Source organism: Oryctolagus cuniculus, chromosome 13 (genome assembly GCF_964237555.1).
Source record: "Oryctolagus cuniculus chromosome 13, mOryCun1.1, whole genome shotgun sequence".
NCBI lineage: Eukaryota > Metazoa > Chordata > Mammalia > Lagomorpha > Leporidae > Oryctolagus > Oryctolagus cuniculus.
In genome coordinates, this window is record NC_091444.1 from 61,183,330 (window position 1) to 61,210,639 (window position 27,310).

Sequence of the window (27,310 nt, forward strand, 5' to 3'; positions counted from 1 at the left end):
AGATCATACTTAGCAGCTCTGAGTTCCTCTGGTATAGTAGACTAGAGTGGACAGACTCTCTGTGCTTAGGACCAGATAGTAAATCCTGTCGTCCCTCCATATCTGTGGGTTCTGCATCTCTAGATTCAGCCAATCACAGATCAGAAATATTTAGGGTGGGGGCAGCAGTGGAGAAATTTTCACTACTGGACATAAGATTTTTCTCTCATTATTCCCTAAACAATATAGTCTAATAGCTATTTATATAGCACTTACATTGTATTAGGTAAAAGAAATGTAGAGGTGATTTAAAGTAAATTTAAGGGTATGTGTAGGTTATATGCCAAAACTGTGGTCATTTTATGTTGGGACTTGAGCATCTGTGGATTTTGATATCCTCAGAGTGGGTTCTAGAAACAGTCCCCTGACTGTACTTTTTTTTTTTTTTAAGATTTACTAATGTACTTCATAGGTAGAGTGACACCCAGAGATCTCCATCTGGTGGTTCACTCCCCGAAATGCCCACAATGGCTGGGGCTGATCTATACTGAAGCCAGGAGCCTAAAACTTCATATGGGTCTCCCAGGCGTATGGGGTGCAAGTAGTGGACCATCTTCTGCTGCTTTCCCAGGCACATTAGCAGGCAGTGCAAGCACACTCCAATATGAGATGCTGGCATGACAAGCAGCAACTCAGCATGCAGTGCTGTAACACTGCTCTGCCACCTCCACCCCACAACTATATTTTAAACTCTCTGGCCCCTACAATCTGTGTTATGACTACGTATCTCTCTCGGTGTGTCGGAAAAGCAACCACAAACCAGTTTGTAACCAATGGTCATGTTTCAGTTAACAAAATGTCCCCAAAAAAGTGATGCAGAGGGTCTGGGACTGTGGTGCAGTGAGTTAAAGCCCCAGCCTGCAGTGCCAGCATCCCATATAGGCGCTGGTTTCAGTCCTGGCTGCTCCTCTTCCGATCCAGCTCTCTGCTATAGCCTGGGAAAGCAGCAGAAGATGGCCCAACTCCTTGGGCCCCTGCACTCATGTGGGAGACCTAGAAGAAGATCCTGGCTCCTGGCTTCGGATCAGCTCAGCTCTGGCCATTACAGTCATTTGGGGAGTGAACCAGCAGAATGGAAGACCTCTCTCTCTCTTTAGCTCTACCTCTCTGTGTAACTCTGTCTTTCAAATAAATAAAATAAATCCTAAAAAAAAAAAAAAAAGTGATCCAGAGAATTTGACCTGCAAGCCATTATTTGCTTGCCCTTGGTTTAATTGCTAAAGACTTCATGTATAACTTGAATTAATACTTCTTTTAATTATACCAAGTTAAAACATTGAGGGAAGTGCACAGTGCTTAAGAGAATATTACAAATTTTTTTTGTGCTCTAAAATTTTAGTTTGTATTTTATGTTCTCAAATGGGCTTGAGGAACACTCACAGATGATTTCTCTGCTCATCTCAGAAGAATTTAAAGCTTTTGAGCAGTATAGGTGACCATAAGAGAGGACTTAATGCTTTAATGAGGGATCTTGGCTGAGAGCTCATCATTGGATTTTTTTTCTCCAGGCTAAATTCCCAGTCCTGCTCAGGTATATTTGGATGTCATTCAGAACAAGTCAAAACATGTTGGTATAGGTAACTGTTTATTGATAAGTTTTCTGATCTTTAGATGGTGCTTTCTCAACTATTGCCTATGGTTGAACAACTACTGGAAAAGATCCAAAAAGAACCCACATCTGTCCTGAAAGATGAGCTCATTATTTTGCATCTTGCTCTGGGAAAATATAATGAAGATTCAGCTCTTCTATTACATAAAGACCCGAAGAGTCTAGATATATTTATAAAAGCTGTGCATACAACTAAAGAACTTTACACAGGAATGCCAACTGTTCAGATCACAGCACTTGAAAAGGTTAGTGAATAGGCATATTAAAGCTTGTAAAATTCTGTAATATTTTATTTGGAGTAGAGAAAGCTACTGGTAGTAGACTGGACATGTTACAAAGGAATGTGGTATACTTAACCCTCTGAATGTTGTACATGGTTCACTGAGAAGAATTACATTTTCACTGGCAAAATGGGAAAAGATTTTGTATTGTGTAAATGATTTACAGTAGTTTGTTGGAATACAGATTTGTTCATTGAACTCAGTTGCCTTTTTTCTACCCTTTCTAGATTACAAAACCATTTTTTGCCACTATATCAGATGAGAAAGTTCAGCAGAAACTTTTGCAGATGTTGTTTGATTTACTGGTGAACTGTAAAAACTCACATTGTGCTCAGACTGTTAGCAGTGTTTTTAAAGGGGTAAGTTACATACAACTGAAATTTGTGTGTTACTGTGTTTAAGTATCCTGCATTTTGCAGTGCTTCTAAGAGGTCCAATGTATAAAAAGAATCATGGAAAAGTCATAGTAAATAACAAAATCAAAATTATATGTCTTCAGTATTTTTATTGCATGAAATATTTCTAGTTTTTATCAGGTAGGATACGTTGTATTTGTGTGTGAGTGTGTGTATTTGGATCTTAGATTAAATGAAATCTACCTGTCATGAAAGGAATAGGAATGAATGGCTTGATGTTGAGCTGGGTGACAGATTATCCTAATTTAAACATTTGTTTAATAGCATATATTGTGGAATTAAGAATCTACTCATTGGTTTTATGTGTATAGGGTGTCTTAAAATGTTTGTAGGGGATGTGTGTTTGGCCTGGTAGTTAAGACACAGGTTGAATATTTGTGTCCCACATCAGAGTGCCTGGGTTCCACTCCCAGCTGTAGCTCCTGATTCTAGCTTCTGCTAATACAGTCCCTGGGAGGCATCACTGGTGGCTCAAGTGATTGAGTTCCTGACTTCTGACTTGGGCCTGCTAATTTTTATGGACATTTCTTTTCTCTCTCTGCCTCTCAAATAATTTTTTTTAATTAAGAAAAAAATGGACTTAAAAGATAAGTTTATTTTGGTACAAAATATTTTAAAATCCACACATAGTTTTTTTATAATGTGCATTTTTCTATGAATTTTCTGTAGATCCCACATATGCATGGATTCCAAAATATTTTACACCAAAAAATTTACCTTTTAACTTCATTTTCCTCAGACTTCTTGAAATGAATGTCGTTGTATGTTGAAAACTGTCAGAATCTGCCTGGATATTCTGGCATTTGTTTTGTTGTGATTTTAGGAAGACACGTTTACAAAACTGTGGAATAATATTTTGAAGTCCTAGTGTATAGTTTCTGTGGTTCTCAGAATCTTGATTTTTTTTTTTTAATTTATTTTATTTATTTGAAAGAGTTACAGAGAGAGATAGAATCAGAGAGAGAGAGAGAGTCTTCCATTCTGCTGGTTCACTCCCCAAATGGCTGCAATGGCCAGAGTTGAGCTGATCTGAAGCCAGAAGCCAGGATCTTCTTCCAGGTCTCCCACATGAGTGCAGGGGCCCAAGGAATTGGGCCATCTTCTACTGCTTTCCAAGGTTATAGCAGAGAGCTGGATAGGAAGAGGAATAGCTGGGAATCGAACCGGCACCCATTACTGGGTGCCAGTGCTGCAGGCTGGGACTTTAACCTGCTGCGCCACAGCACCAGCCCCAGAATCTTGATATATTTACTTAACATTTTTTCCTGTTTCTTTGAGTATTTTAGATTAAATCTAGAAACATCTTGTACTTCTTATCCTTACGTACTTCAGTATGCATCTTTTAAAAAATAAACATTTTTGGGGCCAGCATTGTGGCATAACTGGTTAGACTGCCTCCTGCAATGCTGGCATCTCATATGGACACAGGTTCAAGTCCTGGCTGCTCTACTTCTGGTTCAGTACCCTGCTAATGTGCCTGGGAAAGCAGCAGAAGATGGCTTAAGTGTTTGGTCCCCTGTATCTGCATAGGAGACCTGGATGAAGCTCCTAGGTCTTGGTTTTGGCCTGGCCCAGCCCTGATCATTGCAGCCAATTGGGGAGTGAGCCAACAGAAGGAAGATCGGTCAATCTCTCTCTCTCTCTCCCCCTCTCCCCCTCTCCCCCTCTCCCCCTATCCCCCTATCCCTCTCCCTCTCCACCCCTCTGACTCTGCCTTTCAAATAAAAAATAAATCTTTAAAAAAAGTGAACATTTTCTAATATGATATCAATGTCATTATCACACCTGAAAAAAATGATCAGTTCTTTGGTTTCCTGTAATATCCAGTCCATAGTTACATTCCCAGGATTGTCTCAAAGATACTTTTTACAGTTGTTTTCTTTGACTCAGAATCCAGTCTTTCCATTAGTTGTGATGTCAGAATCTTTCCCAAGAATTTCTGGGCATGCAGCTGAGTGTGGCTTCTGTTATGTATGCATTTTATTCCTTGTTGGTTAGGAAAAATCTGATTTACAACTTTGAAACTGTGGATTATTCTATATTACTTACTAGTTTGTAACTCTGAGGGAAGAATGTAGAATTGAGTGACACTCTGGAGAAGTGGTATCTTATAACAAAGGGCAAACACAGGGCTATAACTTGAGACTTGGACAAACCATGCAGATGGAAGAGCATGGTAGGATGAGAGCATAGTTAAACACAAATCTGAAGTTGGATTCACATGGGTTAGTGTTCCCTTGCTTTTGGTTTACATTTTCTCCTCATTCAGATTTTATAAGCAGTCTGTAATGAGGTAGTAGCATCAAATGACAAGAGGGTAGGGCAGATATCCCAGAAGTCATTCTTTCTCCTTAGCTGAGTAAATCCTTCATATGGAAAAGTGTTTGATTTTATTCTTAGTAGTTTTTAAAACTGTGGATTATATTGAGTTCTGCCCACACGAGAGATCTGGATTGGGTTCCTTAGCTCTCAGCTTTGGCCCCAGGCTAGCCCTAGCTATTGCAAGAATTTGGGAGTGGACCTGCAGATGGCAGTTTATGCTCTCATGATTTCTCTTGCTTTCTTTGAAATAAATAAAATTTTTTAAAAGATTTAGTTTAGGGGTCCAGTGTTGTGGCACAGAAGGTTTAGATGCTACCTGAGTCAATGCCAGCATCCCATATGGGTGCCAGTTTGTGTCCCAGCTGCTCCCTTTCCAGTCTAGCTTCCTGCTAATGGTCTGAGAACAGTATCAGAAAATAGCCAAAATGTTTGGGCCCCTGCTACCCATGTGGGAGACCCAAAAGAAATTCCTGGCTCCTGGCTTTAGCCTGATTCAGCCCACCTCAGCCCAGCTCAGCCCTGGCTGTTGGAACCATTTGGGGAGTGTACCAGAGGATGGAAGATCTCTCTCTGTCTCTCCCTGTCTCTGTAACTCTGCCTTTCAAATAAATAAATGTTTTTAAAAAAATTCAAAAGGGATTATCTTAAACCATTTTACAGGATTATTAAAAGGAAAGCATTAATTCAAATTCCTCTATTGGGGCTTGCATATGGTATAGTGAGTAAAGCCATGGCCTGTGATACCATCATCCAAAATGGGTGCTGGTTCATGTCCTGGCTGCTCTTCTTCCGATCCAACTCCCTGCTGATGGCCTGGGAAAGCAGTGGAATATGATCCGAGTACTTTGGTCCTTGCCACCTTTATCGGAGACCCGGGCGAAGCTCCTGGCTTTGGCCTGGCCCAGCTCTGGCCATTGTGGCCGTCTGGGGAGTGAACAAGCAGATGTAAGATCTCTGTCTCTGGCCGGTGCCGCGGCTCACTAGGCTAATCCTCCACCTTGCGGCGCCGGCACACCGGGTTCTAGTCCCGGTCGGGGCGTCGGATTCTGTCCCGGTTGCCCCTCTTCCAGGCCAGCTCTCTGCTGTGGCCAGGGAGTGGCCCAAGTGCTTGGGATGGCCCAAGTGCTTGGGCCTTGCACCCCATGGGAGACCAGGATAAGTACCTGGCTCCTGCCATCGGATCAGCACAGTGCACCAGCCACAGCGCGCCAGCCGCGGCGGCCATTGGAGGGTGAACCAACGGCAAAGGAAGACCTTTCTCTCTGTCTCTCTCTCTCACTGTCCACTCTGCCTGTCCAAAAAAAAAACAAAAACAAAAAAACACTCTGTCTCTCCCTCTTTCTCTGACTCTTTCAAATAAATAAATAAATCTTTAAAAAAACAATTCTTTCATCTTCTGTCTAGTGGACAGCCTGCCAGAGAACATGTAAGATTGCTAGACATGCCATATCAGCTAGAGGTAAAATTGAACTTGCAACTGTTAGTTTTCATTGTAGAAGTGTATTTTTACAAAGTGTACTTTTACATGAAATATTTTCTTGTAATCCGGCGCCGTGGCTCACTAGGCTAATCCTCCACCTTGCGGCGCCGGCACACCGGGTGCTAGTCCCGGTCAGGGCACCGGATTCTGTCCCGGTTGCCCCTCTTCCAGGCCAGCTTTCTGCTGTGGCCAGGGAGTGCAGTGGAAGATGGCCCAAGTCCTTGGTCCCTGCACCCCATGGGAGACCAGGAGAAGCACCTGGCTCCTGCCATCGGATCAGCACGGTGCGCCGGCCGCAGCGGCCATTGGAGGGTGAACCAACGGCAAAAAGGAAGACCTTCCTCTCTGTCTCTCTCTCTCTCACTGTCCACTCTGCCTGTCAAAAATATATATATATATATTTTTTCTTGTACTTGTGATAATAAATATATATGATATATATTTATATATATGATATATATGATAAATGCTGATATAGGTTGTCTTCCGATTATACAAAGCAAAACAAGTCAAGATCCTATTTGTTTTATTTTAAATCTTAATACAGCCATTGATATTAGTATTTTTTTTTGTTCTAGTACCATTGGTTGAACTCTGTAATTAACACACAATTATTCTTAGGTGTTTAAATTTTAACTGAAAAGTGATCCCTGTTAGGAATTTGGAAAACATTATGCTGAGTGTAATAAGCCAATCCCAAAGGGACAAATACCACTTGTAGGTGACAACTAACTGAGCACCAAAAAGGAAACCTGTTAAAGTGAAATGAACACTATGAGAAACGGTGACTTGATCAGCCCTCACCCTGACTGTTGATGAGCAACTTGATATGTTATCCCTCTTAGTATTTTTTTTGTTTGTTCTACTTAATACCTTTGGTTGAATACTGTAATCAATACACAATTCTTCTTAAGTGCTGAAACTTAACTGAAAAGTGATCGCTGTTAAATGTAAGAGTGGGAATAAGAGAGGGAAGAGATGTGCAATTCGGGACATGCTGAAGCTGACTTACCTCAAACAGTAGAGTTAGAAACATACCAGGGGATTCCAATTCAATCCCATCAAGGTGGCATGTACCAATGCCATCTCACTAGTCCCAGTGATCAATTTCTGTTCACAATTGATCATAATGATAGGACTAAGAACCAAAGGGATCACATAAACAAAAATAGTGTCTGCAAATACTAGCTGATAAAATAAAAAAGGGAGAGAATGATCCAACATGGGAAGTGAGACACACATCAGACCCATAGAATGGCAGATGTCTTAAACAGCACTCTGGCCTCAGAATCAACCCTTAAGGCATGTGGATCCGGCTGAAAAGCCCATGAGACTATTTCAGGCATGGAAAGCCAAGACACTCTGGGGGGGGGGGGGGTACCTAAATGAAAGATCTCTGCGAGTGAGATCCCAGTGGAAAGAATGGGTCATCAAAGAAGGAGGTACCTTTCTCTGAAGGGAGGAGAGAACTTCCACTTTGACCATGGCCTTGTCTAAATATGATCAGAGTCAGTGAACTCAGGGGGCTTCCATAGCCTTGGCAGCTCATGACAAGAGCCTAGGGTGATTACTGAGGCCATAAACAAGAGTGTCAATTTGTTAAGTCAGCAACAGGAGTCACTGTGCACTTACTCCTCATGTAGGATCTTTGTCCTTAGTGTGCTGTACATTGAGATTTAATGCTATAACTAGTACTCAAACAGTATTTTTCACTTTATGTTTCTGTGTGGGAGCAAACTGTTGAAATCTTTACTTAATGTATGCTAAACTGATCTTCTGTATATAAAGAGATTTGAAAATGAATCATGATGTGAATGGAAGGGGAAAGGGAGTGGGAAAGGGGAGGGTTGCGGGTTGGAGGGACGTTATGGGGGGGGGGGAGCCATTGTAATCCATAAGCAGTACTTTGGAAATTAATATTCATTAAATAAAAGTTTGAAAGCAAAAAAAAATTTCCAAAGGTCACAATAAGGAATTATCAGTGATATTTGTCTTTGGGCATTGAGCTAGGATCAAGAGTGATATGGAGATGACCCTTTTCACTATATCTCTTTTAATCACTGTTTATTGTTCAGTTTTATCCTAGTGAAATATGTCTTTAACCATTCTTCCTTCTAGATTTCCATTAATGCGGAACAAGTCAGAATAGAACTGGAGCCACCAGATAAAGCTAAACCTTTAGGCACAGTTCAACAAACAAGAAGACAAAAAATGCAACAGAAGTAAGAGCTTTGAATGCATTTTGAACATAATGTTGTTCCCCAAGCTGAAATCATTGTGAAATTTTGATGTCAGTTTGGTGTAATTGAGTATGATAGTTTTTACCCAGCAATTACACTGCTTTATTTTTCCAACTTTTTGTCTTCTGTGTTTCTCAGAAAATCACAAGATCTAGAATCTGTTCAAGAAGTTGAAGGTTCTTACTGGCAAAGAGTAACCCTCATCTTAGAGTTACTACAACACAAGAAGAAGCTCAGAAGTCCTCAGATATTGATACCAACTCTCTTTAACTTGCTGTCAAGGTAATGACACATGGGATTCTAATTCTTGCCTATTTCATTTATTTAACATTCTCCTTTTGACAATCCCTTCTTTCCAGTAGTATGTAAAATAAAGCAAGTTACTGTTTTATTGCTACTTAAAAGTGAAAGAATCATTGTAGGTGCACATTGCCAGTGCCCCAGACTGACCTTTTTCTATGGCATGCAATTAGTGACTAGTCACCTTCTAGCCAATATTTCTTCTTAACTTTCCATGCCATGCCCAGGACTTTGTTACTTGTATGTAAAGATATTGTATGTGATAGAATATGTCATTGAGTTGTGAGGTATACTTTCATATAAAAAACAAAGTAACTCAAGATTATCCTGTAAGATCCCAAATAGATTAATGACAAGTGCAGGAGTTTGTGGCAATAATTTAACATAAGTACCTGTCTATATGAGAAAAAAAAATTAGCATTAGAAATCTTACATTGTGTTTATAGACTTTATGTTTAATGGTAGTTTTTTAGTTCCTTATTTAATATGAGATCTTGGCAATGGTCGTTAATATGACAGTCCATTGTATAACTGTTAACCTTTCCTTTCCTTTTGAATATCCTAAAGGTGTTTAGAACCTTTGCCACTGGAGCAGGGAAATATGGAATACACCAAACAATTAATTCTTAGTTGTCTGCTCAACATCTGCCAAAAGCTTTCTCCAGATGGTGGCAAAATACCTAAAGGTATGTACATGCCAGAAGGAGGGGTGGGAAAACTACCTATTTTGAGAGTGAACATACCTATGACTTGGATTTTTTAAAAATTTCTCCCCACTGTAGATGTTGTAGATGAGGAGAAGTTCAACGTGGAACTAATAGTTCAGTGCATCCGCCTTTCAGAGATGCCTCAAACCCATCACCATGCCCTTTTACTTTTGGGTACCATTGCTGGAATTTTTCCGGTAAGTGTTAATATTCCAGTGTTTTCCTTCCTCGGAAATGCACTGGGTCTTATTGATTTAAATTAATTAGGCTTTGAGGTTTTTCCAGTGCTGTTGGGACTCTCAGCCCTGCCTCTTAATTGCTGAAGTGGGTGAGCCACTTGATCTTGCCAAACTTTCTCTTTTTTTTTTTTTTTTCTAAATGCAAATAGTAGTAGTCTTCATAAGATTGCTGATCACATTGTTAAGTAAAATACATCAACTGAAGATTTTTTGAAAAGACTGCAAGGATTTTCATAGGGATTTAGGCGAGAGGTCTTAATCTAGCATTTTCCATAAAGTTTAGGGGGTTTTAATTTGTTGAAAATATGTGCAAGATTTATGTGTGTGGTGTTTTTTTTCCTTGGAAGAAAATCTGTAGCTCTCAAAGGGAGTGATAATTCAGAAATAACTAAAAATCATTGGTTTTTTCTTTGTTTTTATTTAAAGTTTATGTTATAAAATTCACATATTTACCATGAACAACTAGTGGTTTTAGTAGTTCATAAAATTGTGATACCATCACCAACTTTCTACATTCAGAACATCTTAAAAATCAGCTCTCAATATAAATTCCATACCCATTAGCAGTTACAGACACCCTCGTCACCACACCCTGTCAGTGCCAACCAGTAATTTACTTTTGACTCTGAATTTGCCTTTTCTGGACATTTCATATAAGTGGAGTCATTCTATATGTGGCCTTTTGTTTCTGCCTTCTTTCAACTTAGTATAGTATTTTTGAGATGCATCTATGTTAAAGCTTGAGTAAGCATTCCTTTCCATGTATGCAAATAACACATTGTGTTTATCTGTCCATCAGTTGATGTACATTGAAATGTTTCTATACTTTTTAGCTATCATGAATTTAATTGCTGTGAGCATTCATAAACAGGGTTTTACGTAGACAGGTTTTTAGTTCTTTGGGGGCATATACCAATGAGTAGAATTGCTGGGTCATATGGTAACTCTGTTCAGCTTTCTTAGGAACTGCCAGACTATTCCTAAATGTACTGTTTTTGTCCCTACTGCCATTGTATGAGGGTTCCAGTTTCTCCACATTCTTGTCAGTACTTAATATAATCTTATTTTTTTTTAATGTAGTCATCCTAGTAGGTATGAAGTGGTATCTTGTTTTTTTTTTGTTGTTGTTTGTTTTGTTTTTTTTTTTAATTTATTTGAGAGGTAAAGTTGCAGAGAGAGGGAGAGACAGAGAGAAAGGTCTTACATCTGCTGGTTCACTCCCCAAATGGCCACCATGGCCAGAGCTGAGCTCATCTGAAGCTGGGAGCCAGGAGCTTCTTCTGGGTCTCCCACGTGGGTGCAGGGGCCCAAGCACTTGAGCTATCCTCCACTGCTTTCCCAGGCCATAGAGAGAACTGCATCAGAAGAGGAGCAGCCAAGACACGAACTGGGGCCCATATGGGGTGTGAGCACCACAAGTAGAGGCTCAGCCTACTGCACCACAGCACTGGCCCCTATGTTGTAGTTTTTATTTTGTAATTCTCTAATGAGTAAAGCTGGTGAGCATCTTTTCATATACGTTTTTCATGTGCTTTGACAATTTGTATTTTCTTTGGAGGAATGTCTTCAAAGCCTTTGCCCATTTAAAAATCAAGTTGTTTCTGTTTTATTAGTGAGTACAGTGAATCACTGATGTTTGATGTGATTGAAATAGAATATGTTGATAGTTGTGTTTCCTTTCAGGATAAAGTTCTCCACAATATCATGTCTATTTTTACGTTTATGGGAGCCAATGTCATGCGCCTAGATGATACTTACAGTTTTCAAGTTATTAGCAAGACGGTGAAAATGGTTATTCCAGCACTTATTCAAGTAAGCTGTTTTTATACTATCATTAATATTTTCTTTTTCTTTAACATTTTGCATATAGATAACATTAAAACATTTCTGAAATATTAGATTGCTTATGCCTTTTGAATTTTAAATGGTGAAACCAACAGGCAGTCTTGGAAGTAATCTCTTTTCCAAGGATATGAAATGCATGTTGTAGCTGGTTCTGCTGCACGGTGAAGATGTAACTAAAGTGACTTAACATCATTGTGACAGCAAAGTTACACCTGTCTACTTCAGGACATTGCATCAGTTTGCTAATGTCCTCATTGGTGATGAAGATGGGTACTTTTTTACTTATGCAAATTTGTTAGCATATAGTTCAACGTTTGCCAAGAATTCTCCATGAGCTAAGTACTCAGGGGGAAGTGAGATGTTAAAAATGTTACCGTACAGCAGAGTCCTGCAGAAACGTCCACTAATTGCCAGTAAGAAATGAACAATTGGAAAGTGAAAAATAGTCTTAGTAATGAAAGAGCTTGGTTGTTACTAGAGTTCTCTGTGTACTCCAACTTGTTAATATCTTTCCTCATGCTGCTGGCCGTGCCAAGGATGACTGTGTTCAGTGCCCTTACTTTGTGTGTCCAACACCTTGATGAGTAGAGGGCATACACCTAAAAAGAAAACTAACTTTATAGAAAGCAGATGATTAACTCAGGTTGAAGTAGAGAGGATTGGTTTATTCTTTCAAGTGGTATTTATTCATTCCTTAAGTCACTCATTCAACAGCTATATATATATATATACATATATATATACACACACACACACACACACACACTCTTTTTTGAGATTTTATTTATTTATTTAAGAAGTAGAATTACAGACAGTGAGAGGGAGAGACAGAGAGAAAGGTCTTCCATCTGCTGGTTCACTTCCCCACTTCCCAAATGGCTGCAACACACACACACACACACACACACACACACACTCTTTTTTGAGATTTTATTTATTTATTTAAGAAGTAGAGTTACAGACAGTGAGAGGGAGAGACAGAGAGAAAGGTCTTCCATCTGCTGGTTCACTTCCCCACTTCCCAAATGGCTGCAACACACACACACACACACACACACACACACTCTTTTTTGAGATTTTATTTATTTATTTAAGAAGTAGAGTTACAGACAGTGAGAGGGAGAGACAGAGAGAAAGGTCTTCCATCTGCTGGTTCACTTCCCAAATGGCTGCAACAGTTAGAGCCAAGCCTATCCAAAGCCAGGAGCTTCTTCTGGGTCTCCCACATGGGTGCAGGGACCCAAGCATTTGGCCCATCTTTTTTTTAAAAATGTTTATTTTATTTATTTGAAAGAGTTACAGAGAGAGGTAGAGACAGAGAGAGAGGTCTTCCATCTGCTGGTTCACTCCCCAGATGGCCACAACAGCCAGAGCTGCACCAATCGGAAGCCGGGAGACAGGAGCTTCTTCTGGGTCTCCTACACAGTTGCAGGGGCCCAAGGACCTGGGCCAGCTTCCACTGCTATTTGGGCCATCTTCTACTGCTTTCCCAGGCGATAGCAAGAGAGCTGGATCGGAAGCGAAGTAGCGAGGACAGGAACCAGTGTCCATATGAGATGCCGGCGCCACAGCCAGAGGATTAACGATCTGTTGTGCCACAGTGCCAGCTCCCCCAAAACTGTATTTTGGTCACCAATGTCAGACTATCATGGTTTGAATTTTATTCTGAAAGCAGTGGAGAGTTACTGAAATCTGTCCTCTGCTTACCTGGATATACCCGTTTTTGTCAAAGTATAACAGAAGTCCCGCATAATTTGTGCAGCTTTCCCAGGTCACATCGGGCATTTGCTGCTTCCTGCTGTTTTTTTTTCCCATGTGCATCTTGTTTTATATGATTGATCAATCGCCTTTTGGGCTCACATCTTACATTTTGTATTTCTCTGAGAGTCAAATAGTATGTGGGATATGAAAGATACTTACTGAATACTTACGGATAGAACTTTGTCAGTATTTAGATATTGTTCTAGTGGCACATCTGAAGACCTTATCCACTTAAAGCTTATTGTGTGTAGGATTATTTACCTTCTCATTGTCCCTACCTTTCTGCAGTCTGATAATGGAGACTCTATGGAAGTTACAAGAAATGTGAAGGAAATTGTGGTCAAAATCATTAGTGTATTTGTGGATGCACTGCCACATGTTCCAGAGCACCGGCGCCTGCCCATCCTTGTTCAGCTTATTGATACACTAGGTGCAGAAAAATTCCTCTGGGTTCTTCTCATCTTGCTCTTTGAACAGTACGTCACCAAAACAGTGCTGGTGGCTGCCAATGGAGAAAAGGTCAGAATATAGGATGGGGTGGTATTAAGGAAATTGGTGATGTGCCACACAGATTCTGTGATGTTGTCCAGTTTAAACATAGGACTGGAGGTGCTTAATGTGATTATTGGACAACGCTGGTTGATAACCTTTTGTAAAAAGAATTTTTGGCATCCTTTAAAATTGCTTTCAGAGCCTGCAGCTCTCACAGTCTCCTCTGTAACAGTTAAGCATCTTCTGAGGGCAGTTTGACTTCTGAAAACAAGCCTGGTGCCATGCTGCTGGTTCTGTTTTAAACACAGCAGTAGGGTTTAAATAATGAAAGTGATCTCTTGACAATGATTTTGGAGGCATTTTGTGGGGAAAGGAAGGAGCTTCCGCATCCCTGGAATCTCTTAAGAAAGACCCAGCTAATTGCCTGGAAAAGCCTGATTTGGACAGATAAGGGCAGGACTGAAAGCTTTTAAATGACTTCTTGGATGTGGGATCTGGGAGTAGATCTAGACCTATTCTGAGTAAGAGTATATGCAGTTCTGCTAGAAATCTTAATGTAAATTGTCCTAGCATTATACCTCCACACTTCTCACTAATGAGCTTTTTGATAGAAGGAACTCACTAGCATTCTTCTGTAGTGACCATTGGGCAAAAATATGCATGCTAAGGAGTATTTTTTAATCATAAATTCATGTTTATTTATTGCCATTTGGTAGGTACAGTTTTGTTACCTTTTTTCTTCTCTCTATAGGATGCTATTTTAGAAGCAGACACTGAATTCTGGATTTCAGTCTGTTGTGAATTTAATGTCCAGCATCAGATACAAAGCTTGATGAATATCCTTGAGTATTTGACAGAGCTGCCGGAGGAGAAAGAGGGTAAGCCTAAGTCAGGTGTGATGTATTGTTCATTGGAGAGCTAAAGAGAAGCAGAGGAGGATGCAGGCCATCCTTAGAATCCATTTTTGATTTGAGCCTATGATTGTGTACTTTCTCGCATAATTAGTAGGAATTCTTGTTGTTTGTCACATGTTGTCTTTTTTAACTTGTGTTCCATGTGCTGTCTTAGCTGGGGAATTTGTTATACTGTCCAGGATAAATTATGTTCAGATGACAGTTAGCAAGAACTCCCGTTAAAAAATTTTTGTGAAGACATGTCCAAGACAAAAAGACAGTACTACAGTAGTGGTAACTAAATGTTAGAATCTTACCTTATAGCAGAGTCCTGAAGAAAAGTCCATTAATTGCAACACCAATGAGGCTAGCTTAAGAAAAGGTTTATAGTGTTGAACATTCTTGGTTCTCTGATTTTTGGAGCAGAACAGCAAGGTGTATTATAAAGTACTGAGAACTCCATAGGGACTGTTTCCTGTGTGGCCAGCCACTGGCCCTGTCACCCTAGGGTGGCCACAGAGTAACTTGTCATCCTGCAGTCAGCTCCCTTTTGGCAATGACAGACCAGGAGGGTGCCTAGAGAGCTTTACATGGTGATGTGATTAAGGAAGAGTATTTACATTGGGTCATTTTCTAGATTAGTGGTTTTTAAGTGGCCCACCATGGACCCCCATCTCCATGTATATTAGATATATTTGAATAAGGAATTCAGTAGAGCTGATATTTTTTAAAGACTTCTGTGATATCTTTGTCTTCCATTTGATTGAGTTGGCCTTGTTTTTTGTTTTTTTGTTTTTTTTTTTTTGTTTTTTTTTTTTTTTTTGTCGCACACACCCTTCCCTCAGGGCGGTTGGGTGCTTTCTTGGTAAATGCACTCATTCAGATTTTTTGCTAATTTAGAAGAGGAAAACTTGGGTATAATAGACTAACAAACTTCTGTCTGAAAATTATATCCCGTTAACCATGTTGAACCATAAAGCTCATTCTGTATCTATAGTGAAGAGTCAGGTTGAAGATGAATAAGGTCACTTGTCTTGTTGTTATTTTTCAGAAACCCTTTCCAAAGTAGTATCTAAAAAGAATGAGTCACAAGAAGAAATGCTACAGATTTTTAATGTAGACACTCATACTAGCAAGCAACTGCGGCATTTTAAATTTTTATCAGTATCCTTCATGTCTCAGCTCCTGGCTTCCAATAATTTTCTCAAAAAGGTGATGTGTCCTTTAAATGTGTTTATGATAAAATGATTTTGTTTTTTCAAAAGGAATTGAATTTAAACTAGTGAAACTAGTTTGACAAGTGTCTCATGGAAATATGAGACAAGATAAAAGAAAAATGTCTTTGTCACCGTAAAAAACTGTTATGTTCTAAAAATTCATAAAAATGTTTGTAATAGCATTATTCTTGGTGACCCCAAATTGGCAACAACCAAACTGTCTGAGAGTGGATAAATTGTCTGTGGCCCTAAATGAGCATGGGTGAACCTCCATGGCAACAGCCATCGCTGATGAGTCTCAATATTGAAAGAAGCCATACAAAAATGTACATACTGCAATTCCAGTTATGCAAAGTTGAAAACCAGACAGATAGGTTTATAGGTTTCAGAGTCATGATAATGTGTACCCTTAGGGAGGAGGGAAAGGATAGTAATGGAACAGGGCCGTTGGCCCTGTTCTTCACCAGGACATAACAAGCTCTGAATGTACGATGTGTGCACTTTTCTGTGAATGTATCAAACTTGAGTTTAAACAATGAGAGAGAAAGAAATATAACCAGGAATATACAACTATTAACATTAGAACATCTAGTAAAGTACTATAGCATGTTAATGGATCAAGAGGAGAAGCCATACAATCATTATCTTTATGGAGAAATAATTCAGAAAATTCATGATCAGTCATGATTTAAGAAAAAAGAAATCATCTTAGCAATACAAGATAGATAGGAATTATTTGGTGCTGACAAACGTTATCTGTCATAAGCCTGTGATTTATACCATGCTGGTGTCCCTTCTAGAGTTGGGAACAAAGGTGTCATTTTATTCAGAAAAAAAAATGAATTTTAAGAATCAAGAAAAAAAGTCAGTGAACTCTTAGAAGTAATTATTTCAGAATGCTTGCTTCGGTAGAGATCAGTATCAGAAATAATCAGGATCAATCAAGTTAGCAGAATGAATTAGTCCTACACACCATTGTATTTGTCTTAATAGAAAATGGGGTAGAAAAAATATTTCATATACGATAAAAACAAATTTATATGGTACTAAGAATAAGCCTAACAAACACATGTGCCAGGCATTATGGAGGAATTTTCAAGATATTAAAGGATACAAAAGAAAGTTTGAAGAGATGGGAAGAGACACAGTTCAACCACAGGAAGACTCACTATGTAAAGAGATCAGAGAAATCCAACACACTTCCTTATTTAAGTCATTTTTTAAATGACTTTGACAGGTAGATGACAACATTAACAGGACCAAGGACATGGTATTGCAAAGAGTAATCAAAACATTGTGACCAAATAATAAAATACACTTGTAGGTAGAGTGATAACTTTAATATGAAAAGCAATACTTGGAACTTTTGGAAGAAAATCAAAGAGAACAATATTGTGACCACAGGATAGTTAATTATTTATTTAGAAATTTAACTCAGCAAGAAGCCACCTAAACAAAGTGAAAAGAAAGTCACAGACTAAGAAAAGATTGTTGCTCTGCATAAACCAAAAAAACAACAGTTGTCATTAGAACAACTGACAAAGAATAGCAATTCACTGAAGTGCAGGAGTCACACATGGGCAAATTACTGAGTTCACCGTCCCTGGTACGTATGAACTGCAGATTAAACAGGTAACACTATCATGCCCATCAAATTAACAGAAACATCAAAGGAAGTGACAGATGCGGAATGCACATTTGAGGGTAGTGTGAGTTGATCCAAGCACTTCGCAAAGCGCTTGGCAGGATCTCATGAGATTGAAGATACTAATGATTCCTGTGTTCTGGGGGTTCCCCTCAGGCCTGCAGTCTGCATGACTTGCTTAGATGCTCAAGAAAGTTATAAAAATATTCTTGGGTAGTAGCATTAGTAAAAGGAGGAGGAAAATGGGTGTAAGCTAAATGTCTACCATCCGACTAAAATGGATAAATACGTCCTGGTGTCTGGCGTGGAATACTGCATGCAGTTAAAATAAATGAACTGGAGCAATGTAAATCCTCATACCAAGATCTTCAAAAATCTAATGTTACCAGAAAAGCACATTGTCAAATGAAATGTATTATTTGAAAATATTTACTAGATTCAGGATGGTGGTTGTCTTTTGGAGTCCTGGGATCACAAGAGGATGGGACTAGGGAATAGTACATAGGGGAATATAGCTTTATCTGTAATGTTTAATTCTTTGAGCTGACAAGATCAGCATTTCATCAAGTTACATAGTAGGTCAATGAGTGCTATCAGTTATATTCTTCTGAATCTTTGTAGTATTTTACAGATACTACAAATTGAATGTAATTAATTTGAGAGAAAGAGTTGCTACAAAATAATGAAGATTATCTGAATCTGATTAAACTGTAATGTCAAAACAGTTACTGTGGAAGGTTTGAGTGACTAAGATGAGGTTCATTGAACCTACTTCAATTGACTTATCAGCTTCCCTACTGTTCTAATGATGCCTTCTTTAAAATTAGGTAGTTGACAGTGGTGGTCCTCAGATTTTAAAAGGCCTTGAACAGAGGTATGTTTGTTTATTTTTTAATATTTTATTTGGAAGTATTTTAGAACTGATAGTGAAACTGGAAAAATAATCCACAAAACTCCTTCATCCTCTTTACAACCAATTGTTAACATTTTTGCCCCATTTGCTTCATCATTCTTTCTATGAACATTTTCTCTGAGCCATTTGAAAGTTATAAACATGCCTCTCTACCCCTGAATACTTCATTGAACATCTCCTAAGAATAGATATTCTTTAAAACTGCATTACAGTTATCAAATTAAAATGTTCTATTGCTGGTAGAATACTGTCACCTAATCCACACTTCCTGTTCCATTTCCCTGATTACCCCAACAGTGTCCTTTATACCCCTTTTGCTTCTGGGTCATGGTCCTTTCCTGAATTCTAGATTATATATAGTTTTCATATTTAATGTCTTGATAAGGCCCAGTTCTGTGTGGGTTTATAAATTCTTTATTCAGATTAATAATACCCATCTACCATCATTACATATTTGGATGCAGAAATTCTTCCCTTGGTAATCAGGGGGCACCTCTTGCCCTGCTGTGTACCTCCCTCCCAGAAACAGTGGCTTCCCACTGCTGCCATCCTGTCCCTCCCATTGAAAGTGCCTGTCCAATAGCAGGTAATGAGAGTTGTCGAGTCCCAGCCCTGTAACAGGGCTCTTAGGACTGTGTAGTGCTTTCTAATGTAGGAGGTAGTGGGTCAGTGTCTTGTGCTGTGCAGTGTCGCATTCTGTCTCCCCTCTCAGCCAGTGCTGTTGTACTGGAATCTGGTGTATACTTTTCTTATCACAGGTTATTTATAAAGTTTGTAGTCCTTTCTGTCTCCTTGTGATGTCAAAGACGAGTTATGTGTATTTGTGTACATTCCTCTTTGATCTGAATGGTGTATTGGGATGGGGTACGGGCAGCTGCATAAACCTAGGGCCTTAACTCTCAGAATCCTGTGACATGGGCAACACTGTTGGCTGATTCAGTGCCTCGCTGAGCCTGAAGAAGGACTGTGCTTCTGGACACAGACATGCATTCACTTCTCAGTGATAATTCCTTTTTGATAATCCTTCCTTTTCCTTCTTTCCATGTACTTTTTTTTTTTGACAGGCAGAGTGGTCAGTGAGAGAGACAGAGAGAAAGGTCTTCCTTTTCCGTTGGTTCACCCCTCAGTGGCCGCTGCAGCCAGCACACCACGCTGATCCAAAGCCAGGAGCTGGGTGCTTCCTCCTGGTCTCCCATGCGGGTGCAGGGCCCAAGCACCTGGGCCATCCTCCACTGCACTCCTGGGCCACAGCAGAGAGCTGGACTGGAAGAGGAGCAACCGGGACAGAATCTGGCACCCCAACCGGGACTAGAACCCAGTGTGCCGGCGCCACAGGTGGAGGATTAGCCTATTGAGCCATGGCGCCGGCCTCCATGTAGTTTTTGAAATAAATCACTACAAAATCATTTCATTGCTTTTATATCTGAGGTAGATGTGAATTCTTTAGATGCCTTCAGCTGGGTCCATTATTGTAGCACAACAGGTTAAGTGGTCGCTTATGACACTAGCATCCCATATCAGTGCGGGATCGAATCTCAGCTGCTCTGCTTCCAATCCAGCTCCCTGCTGATGTTCCTGGGTATGCAGCAGAAGACAACAGTACAAGTACAAGTGGGTCCTTGGCACCCACATGGAAGACCTGGTTGCAAACTGGGCTTCTGGCCTCAGCAGGGCCCACCCTCATCTGTTGCAGCCATTTGGAGAGTGAACCAGCAGGTGGAAGATATGTCTCTTGCTCTCTCTCAAATAAACTTTTTTTTTTTTTAATGCCACTATCTCAGATAAAGGTTTTAAAAATGTCTTTAGCCACTGTTTGCAAAAGAGTCTCCTGTGTTTTAGGTTGCTAGAAACAGTTCTTGGATATATTAATGCCGTGGCACAGTCTCTGGAAAAAAATGCAGACACAATAACTGTGAAGTTTTGGAGGGCACTGCTTAGCAAAGCTTACGACATGTTAGATAAGGTAGGTCTTCATCTCTCTCCATTAGTACCGTGTTTTGTTGCTCACGTTTATGTCATGCTAAAATTATTTACCTTAAACATTTACTTTAAGAATAAACTTAGCAGTGCCTTCTCTTAATACAATGCAGCATAGATTTTTCTTAATCTCTTGATGACTCCCCTCCCCACCATAAGAACATGCACCCTGTAAATCTGAGTCTTTCCTGTTCAGTCATGTAATATACTGTATAATGTTCCACTTTATTCAAACTGGAATAAAATTAAAATATTAATTAAGTATGTTAAGGGTGCCCTGACCTTAAAATTAGGATCACTCTTCAAAATCTGGCAAAAAATCTTATTTACATGGCCTTGAACAATTTATTATTCTTAGCACTAGAGTTTGTTTTATTTAATAAATTATAGTTTATAATGGCTACATGAAAAGTTATTGTAAGAATTAAATAAGGAAATGTGTATGGGGTAGGCATTTGGCCTAGCAGTTAAGCTACTGAATAGGACACACACATCCCATATTGGAGTGCCTGGGTTCCCAGCTCTGCTCCTGCTTCCTGCTTCCTGCTAACGGACAACCTGGAAGTCAGAAGGTGATGGCTCAAGTGGTTGGGTCCCTGCCCCCGATGTGGGAGACCTGGATTGAGTTTCCAGCTCCAGGCTCCAGTTTTTCTCAGCCCTAGCCTTTGTGGGCATTTGGGGAGCAAACTAATGGATTTGGGAGCTCTGTCTTTGTCTCTCCATCTCTGTCTCTCTCTATATATACCTCTCAAATAAAAAAAATATAGAAAGGAAAGGAAACGTGTATGAAAATGCCTGGCACTTGTAAATTATGCACTGAATAAAAATCTATCCTAATCAGAGTTGATCTTACTCTTTTTTCTTTTCCTTTTTGCATTAAATTTAAAACTTCTCTGTAGGTCAATGCATTGCTGCCCACAGAAACATTCATTCCTGTGATTAGAGGGCTGCTGGGCAATCCCCTACCATCCGTTCGTCGGAAAGCTCTGGATCTTTTGAATAACAAGCTACAACACAATATGTCCTGGAAGACAAAAATAGTGAGTAAGACCATACAGCAGACCCCTTACCAACCTTTACCTTAGCAAAGAGCTGCATTTAATCCCTTAAGTTTCTCCAATGGTACCATCTAAAGTTGAAGTTTATTGTTATCTGAATATAATACTGTGGCGTGTGTGTTTTAAAAAATGTGATACTGAGTCTAATAGGAGTCTAGATGTGTGTTGTATGAGCTCTTTGGAATTTTAGTTTATTGGAATTCTTGTTAAAATGGACCAAATACTAACTTGAGCATAAGTCTAATTCCTCTCCAAACTAGTAGGGTGCTTTTTATAAATCAGAAATTGGCCAGGAAGCTCACACATTTCCTTAGCAGTAAATACAGCAGGTGGAGAAACAATTGCTTATGTTTAATTGTGTGGCCTGGAACCCTTCAGTCTGATTCCCACTAGATGGTCTCAAGCTGGGAAAATAGACTAGCAGTTTTCTACATCTCTTAATTATTTGGGGATTTTCACTGTCCTCTTTAGGTTTACCGTTTCCTAAAACTGGTTCCAGTCCTTTTGGCCATTGTGCAGCGTAAGAAAAAGGAGGCAGAAGAAGAACAAGCAATCAACAGACAGACGGCTTTGTATACCCTAAAGCTTTTATGCAAGAATTTTGGTGCAGAAAACCCGGAGACTTTTGTCCCAGTGTTGAACACTGCTGTGAAATTGATTGCCCCAGAACGAAAGGAAGAGAAGAACGTCTTGGGGAGTGCCCTGCTGTGCATAGCAGAGGTGGCCTCCACCCTGGAAGCACTGGCCATCCCTCAGCTTCCCAGGTATGCTGCTTGAGAACAGGAACCTGTACAGTCCAGTGCAGGCAGGAGAGCACAGCCCAGTGACTTTGTTTTTGCCCTTTAAGTAGATGTTACTTCAGATGAGATCTGTTAGAGAATGGCTCCTTTCCGGCCTGAAAAGCCCAGCTGTCTCACTGTCTTCATCTGCACAGCTCTGTGGTGTTCATCGTCCCCCAGGTCTCATTCCCTTTGACTTTGCTATTAGAAGACAGTGAGTGCAGCGCCTTGATAGAGGGGCCCATCCTCTTGGGCAGGCTGTCCTATGCTGTTCCCTTGGGAGTTTAGACCCTCATGACCCTGAGAGTTACTAGCTGTGGGCAGGTCACGTCACTTGTTAGAGCTTTGCCACCTATAAAACGGAAACATTACCCATCTGGTTGGATTTCTGTAGGGCAGTGTTTGTGAGGCTTTTTTGCACAGTGCCTAACATAACAGGTATTCAGTTGAAAGATATTGCTCTTTTTAAAAATTGCTAGTGTATAGGTACTATTGGGATGGGGAGATTTCTTGCACTTGGTCACATAAAATCTGTAGACAGTGTGAGACAACATGCATACAGTGAGATAAAGACTTCTTCATTCTCCAGGCTGTTTTTGCTTACAGTTCCTCTGAAACTCTTTTTCCGTATTTCTAGTTTGGTGCCATCATTGCTGACAACAATGAAAAACACCAGCGAGCTTGTCTCCAGTGAGGTCTACCTGCTCAGTGCCTTGGCCGCCCTACAGAAGGTTGTTGAGACCCTGCCACACTTCATCAGCCCCTACCTAGAAGGCATTCTGTCCCAGGTAAGTCCTGAAAATGGTGGGGTATGGGAAAAGGGTGTGATGACAGATTGACTGGTTTCATTTCTTTAAGCTGTAATTTGTTTGACAGAAAAGATTCTTAGCTGCTGAAAACATGCTGGTTTTTGCTCAGTGTGCCTCTTTTTCTCTTCTGTCTTTCCTTCCATGTAATCCTGACATTGATATGGGGGTCACTTGTTAACTGTGTGGAAGATGTTTCATTGCTTCATTTTTTTTTTTTCCTCTGTGAGATCTTTGGAATTGGGCTGGGAGAGCTGTCTTCCTGCTTGTGGGAACTGGTGTACCATGTTTGTTTCAAAGTGAAAAGTTTGTTAATCCTAAAACAGCTTGCATAGTGGAATTTCTGTACTGCATGTCACTGATCGCCTGTTCACACACTGGGGCAAGTGGCGTTTGATTGAAAATGCCCAAGAATATTGGTCCCTGTTCCTCTTGTTATCACTGTTCTGTTGTGTTGATCATTTGCTATTAAAGATATTAGAAGCCTGACTACCAAGATGCAAGTAAGTTTAACAGATTCACAAACTCCATATCCAGGGCTTAAAGGCAGCTGCCTCACAGAAAGGGCCCTGTGCTCAGGACAGTCCTCAACTACTTTTAGCACCAAGAACGCGACTCTTCGGTCGCTGGATTCCTGTCCTCTGATAAATACCATCTGTCTGCGTACTCTGTGGGCTTCTGTATCTGCCAGTTACCCTCCTCCCTGGCTCCCAATTAGGAAAGAGGCTTCTGCCTGGTGTCATCTGCAAATATTCAGGATTGGCTTTTCAAGGAAATATGTGTGGCTAAATTGCACTCAGTGTTTCCCAAACACTAGCATTTGAATTGACTAAGCCATTCTGTGTGTGCTTGTCAGGATCTATAATGACTGGTTTTTATATTCACAAAGGTGATTCATCTGGAGAAAATCACTAGTGAAATGGGTCCTACCTCCCAGGCCAATATCCGACTCACGTCTCTTAAAAAGACACTGGCAACCACACTCTCACCACGAGTCCTGCTGCCAGCCATCAACAGAACTTACAAGCAGATTGAGAAGAACTGGAAGGTTAGATCATATTGGGTATTAGACTTTGGAAAAGGGAGAGATGGTTGAAATTTTTAAATTTTATTTGAAGAATGTGGTTATTTAATTCCTTTGACAATGCATTGCTGAACTCCAGGAATAATTAAAAAATGGCACCTCTCTTGACTGTGTTATTGTTAGAATCACATGGGTCCATTTATGAGCATCTTGCAAGAGCATATTGGGGTGATGAAGAAGGAAGAGCTCACCTCCCATCAGTCTCAGCTAACCTCGTTTTTCTTGGAGGCTCTGGACTTCCGGGCACAGCACTCTGAGGTAAGTTGCTATCCACCTATTTAAGAGCCAAAGAAGAATCCAGCTGCTTAACATTGGTACTTGCCAAAATAACAGACCTCAAGACTAATAAATGAACTTTGCCACTTTCAGAATGATCTGGAGGAAGTTGGAAAAACAGAAAATTGTATTGTTGCCTGTCTAGTCGCCATGGTCGTAAAACTTTCTGAGGTCACTTTCAGACCTCTGTTCTTCAAGGTGAGGCTTTAAACTTCTACGCTAATTCCTCTGTGCTCGGCTGTAAGTGACAAGATGTGTAGAAGAAACTAATACGGTGTTACCCTTCCAGCTCTTTGATTGGGCTAAAACAGAAGATGCCCCTAAGGACAGACTGTTGACATTTTACAACTTGGCAGATTGCATTGCTGATAAACTAAAAGGACTTTTTACTCTGTTTGCCGGCCACTTAGTGAAGCCTTTTGCAGACACATTGAACCAGGTGAACATCTCCAAAACAGGTTGGTAGCTTGTTCATTCCAGCTGACCCCTTTTCTCTGTGTGCATTACATAGGGTACAGTAAACATAAAGGCACAGCCTCACGCTGAGAGACAAAATTTTGTAGGATCTTGAGTTCTAGGCTAAGGAGCATAAATTTTACTTTACTGTCATCGGACTTTGAACTGCTTGTTGGCACATTGGAAAAATGTTCTTAGTAAGTTGACTCACTTGGGAGAAAGAATAAAGTCAATGTGCATTACTGGCAGTTATTGGAAGTAATTTTAAAACATTAAAGTCGGTTTATTCTCTAATGATAATAAGTGATTTACATGACAGTGGAGGTGATTTGACAAACTGAGGATTTGAATCTTAACAGCTCTAGAAAAAGGAATCTTTTCTGAAAGACTGTCTGTTGTGTGTTCCGCTTGCCTCCCAATTATGATCTCCAGGTCACTTTAGAAATACCCTTCTGATTGTAGTTATGTCAACAATGATTCTAATTTAAACATTGGAGAATAAATTGTGAAATTCAGGGCCTTATTTTTTTCCTGTTTTTACTCTTATCTACAGATGAAGCATTTTTTGATTCTGAAAATGATCCAGAAAAGTGCTGCTTGCTACTGCAGTTCATTTTGAACTGTTTATATAAAATCTTCCTCTTTGATACTCAGCATTTTATAAGCAAGGAGAGAGCAGAAGCCTTGATGATGCCCCTGGTGGATCAGGTAACCACGCAGAAAGGTTTTTTGTTACAAGGAAGCCAACGTTGCCCCATCTCTGCAAGCTATACATCTGTGGAAATGACACCTTGTGTGGCTTGCTGTTTTGGGAAGGAGGATGGATATCTTTTTTCTTTTATTTTTTAATTAAAAATTTTTTTCTGACAGGTAGAGTGGACAGTGAGAGAAAGGTCTTCTTTTTGCCATTGGTTCACCCTCCAATGGCCGCCATAGCCGGTGCGCCACAGCCAGCGCACCGCGCTGATCCGAAGGCAGGAGGCAGGTGCTTCTGGTCTCCCATTGGGTGCAGGGCCCAAGCACCTGGGCCATCCTCCACTGTACTCCCAGGCCACAGCAGAGAGCTGGCCTGGAAGAAGGGCCACCGGGACAGAACCCGGTGTGCTGGCGCCGCAGGCAGAGGATTAGCCTTTTGAGCCGCGGCGCCGGCCAAGAAGGAGGATGGATTTCAAAATTGAGTTTCCATGGATATAACTTCATTGTAGCATTTTTTGAGTTTTACTTTTGAATTTTTTAAGAAGACATTGTATAAAGTCTCATGGTTCATTTTTAATTTTTAAAATGTACTTTTGTTTTTTCAACTGGGCTTCATTGAGAATGTCTGTGGAAGGGCAAGGGCTGATGCCCAGGGCTCTGAGATTCTGAGTTCCAGAAGGCAATACTTATGTGCTCAAGAAAATACTAGAATAGGACCTAGTTTCTCAGCCTGCCTATCATGAAGGGTGGTAAACTGTTATTGATATGTTGGGTATTTTTTCAGACAGAAGCAAAACTAAGACTCGTTGCTTTAATACCTTGTCTTCCTTTTCATAGCTGGGAAACAGGCTTGGAGGAGATGAGAAGTTCCAGGAACGGGTAACAAAGCACCTGATACCATGCATTGCGCAGTTTTCAGTGGCCATGGCAGATGACTCTCTCTGGAAACCGCTCAACTACCAAATTCTGCTAAAGACAAGAGACTCCTCAGCCAAGGTCAGGAACCGTATAGAGGTGACAAGCTCAGTGTTGTCCTAGCAGCCTGTAAGCGGTCATGGATGTAGTCCCTTGGGAAACTAGCAGGAAAGAATACTGGTATGAAAGGTCAGGTCTGCTATCAGGCAGAAATTTGAGCCTAAGGAATATTGGGGTTTTGCTTATGGACTATTTATAATTAATTGCATTTCCCTCTTCTCCTCGCCCAGTAGAGTATTAGACACAAGTACTGAAATACTTCCTGGGTTGGTGTTTGTTATAGTAGTTAAACCACCAGTTAGGATGCCTGCATCCCATATCGGAGTGCCCAGGTTGAAGTTCCAGCTCTGCTCCCAATTCTGGTTTCCTGCTAATGCACACCCTGGAAGGCAGCAGGCAATGGCTCAAGTAGTTGGGTCCTTGCCACCCATGTGGGAAACCTGGATTGGGTTCCTGACTCTCAGCTTAGGCAGCATCTGGAAAGTGAATGAGCAGATGGGAACTCTTGTCTTTAATTAAAAAAAAAAAAAAAAAAAATTGAATAGCATAAACTTGAGTTGTGTTTTCAAAGTGTCATTGTGCTCCTAAGATGAATGCTTTCAGCTTGCCCACAGAACAGGCTTGAGTGAGAGCAACAACTCGTATTATGTTTTTAGCAGGTTTATGGTTCTCTTCTATAAGTAAGAGCAGGTAAGTGTCAAGATGTTTGAGGACTGTCGTTTCTGAAACTAATTATTATATTGTAACCTCAATGGATAAAACACCAAAGCAGAATTTTATTAATAGGATTTATTGGTTCAAATT

At 40.3% G+C, this 27,310-nt stretch overlaps 1 protein-coding gene across 1 annotated transcript in view; it reads left to right on the top strand.

Annotated features, from left to right (window-relative positions):
• Window positions 1-27,310, top strand: part of HEATR1 (HEAT repeat containing 1) — a 57,298-nt gene that overhangs the window by 28,027 nt on the left and 1,961 nt on the right. Inside the window, exons 23-43 of the mRNA XM_002717318.5 lie at window positions 1,651-1,893; window positions 2,157-2,288; window positions 8,266-8,369; window positions 8,526-8,669; window positions 9,255-9,373; window positions 9,470-9,591; window positions 11,317-11,445; window positions 13,528-13,758; window positions 14,483-14,609; window positions 15,676-15,836; window positions 18,314-18,360; window positions 20,239-20,362; window positions 21,276-21,416; window positions 21,906-22,198; window positions 22,851-23,001; window positions 23,909-24,067; window positions 24,227-24,361; window positions 24,473-24,577; window positions 24,669-24,837; window positions 25,389-25,543; window positions 26,369-26,527. Coding sequence (XP_002717364.2) covers window positions 1,651-1,893; window positions 2,157-2,288; window positions 8,266-8,369; window positions 8,526-8,669; window positions 9,255-9,373; window positions 9,470-9,591; window positions 11,317-11,445; window positions 13,528-13,758; window positions 14,483-14,609; window positions 15,676-15,836; window positions 18,314-18,360; window positions 20,239-20,362; window positions 21,276-21,416; window positions 21,906-22,198; window positions 22,851-23,001; window positions 23,909-24,067; window positions 24,227-24,361; window positions 24,473-24,577; window positions 24,669-24,837; window positions 25,389-25,543; window positions 26,369-26,527 — 3,150 coding nt within the window. The remainder of the gene's footprint in view (window positions 1-1,650; window positions 1,894-2,156; window positions 2,289-8,265; window positions 8,370-8,525; window positions 8,670-9,254; window positions 9,374-9,469; window positions 9,592-11,316; window positions 11,446-13,527; window positions 13,759-14,482; window positions 14,610-15,675; window positions 15,837-18,313; window positions 18,361-20,238; window positions 20,363-21,275; window positions 21,417-21,905; window positions 22,199-22,850; window positions 23,002-23,908; window positions 24,068-24,226; window positions 24,362-24,472; window positions 24,578-24,668; window positions 24,838-25,388; window positions 25,544-26,368; window positions 26,528-27,310) is intronic.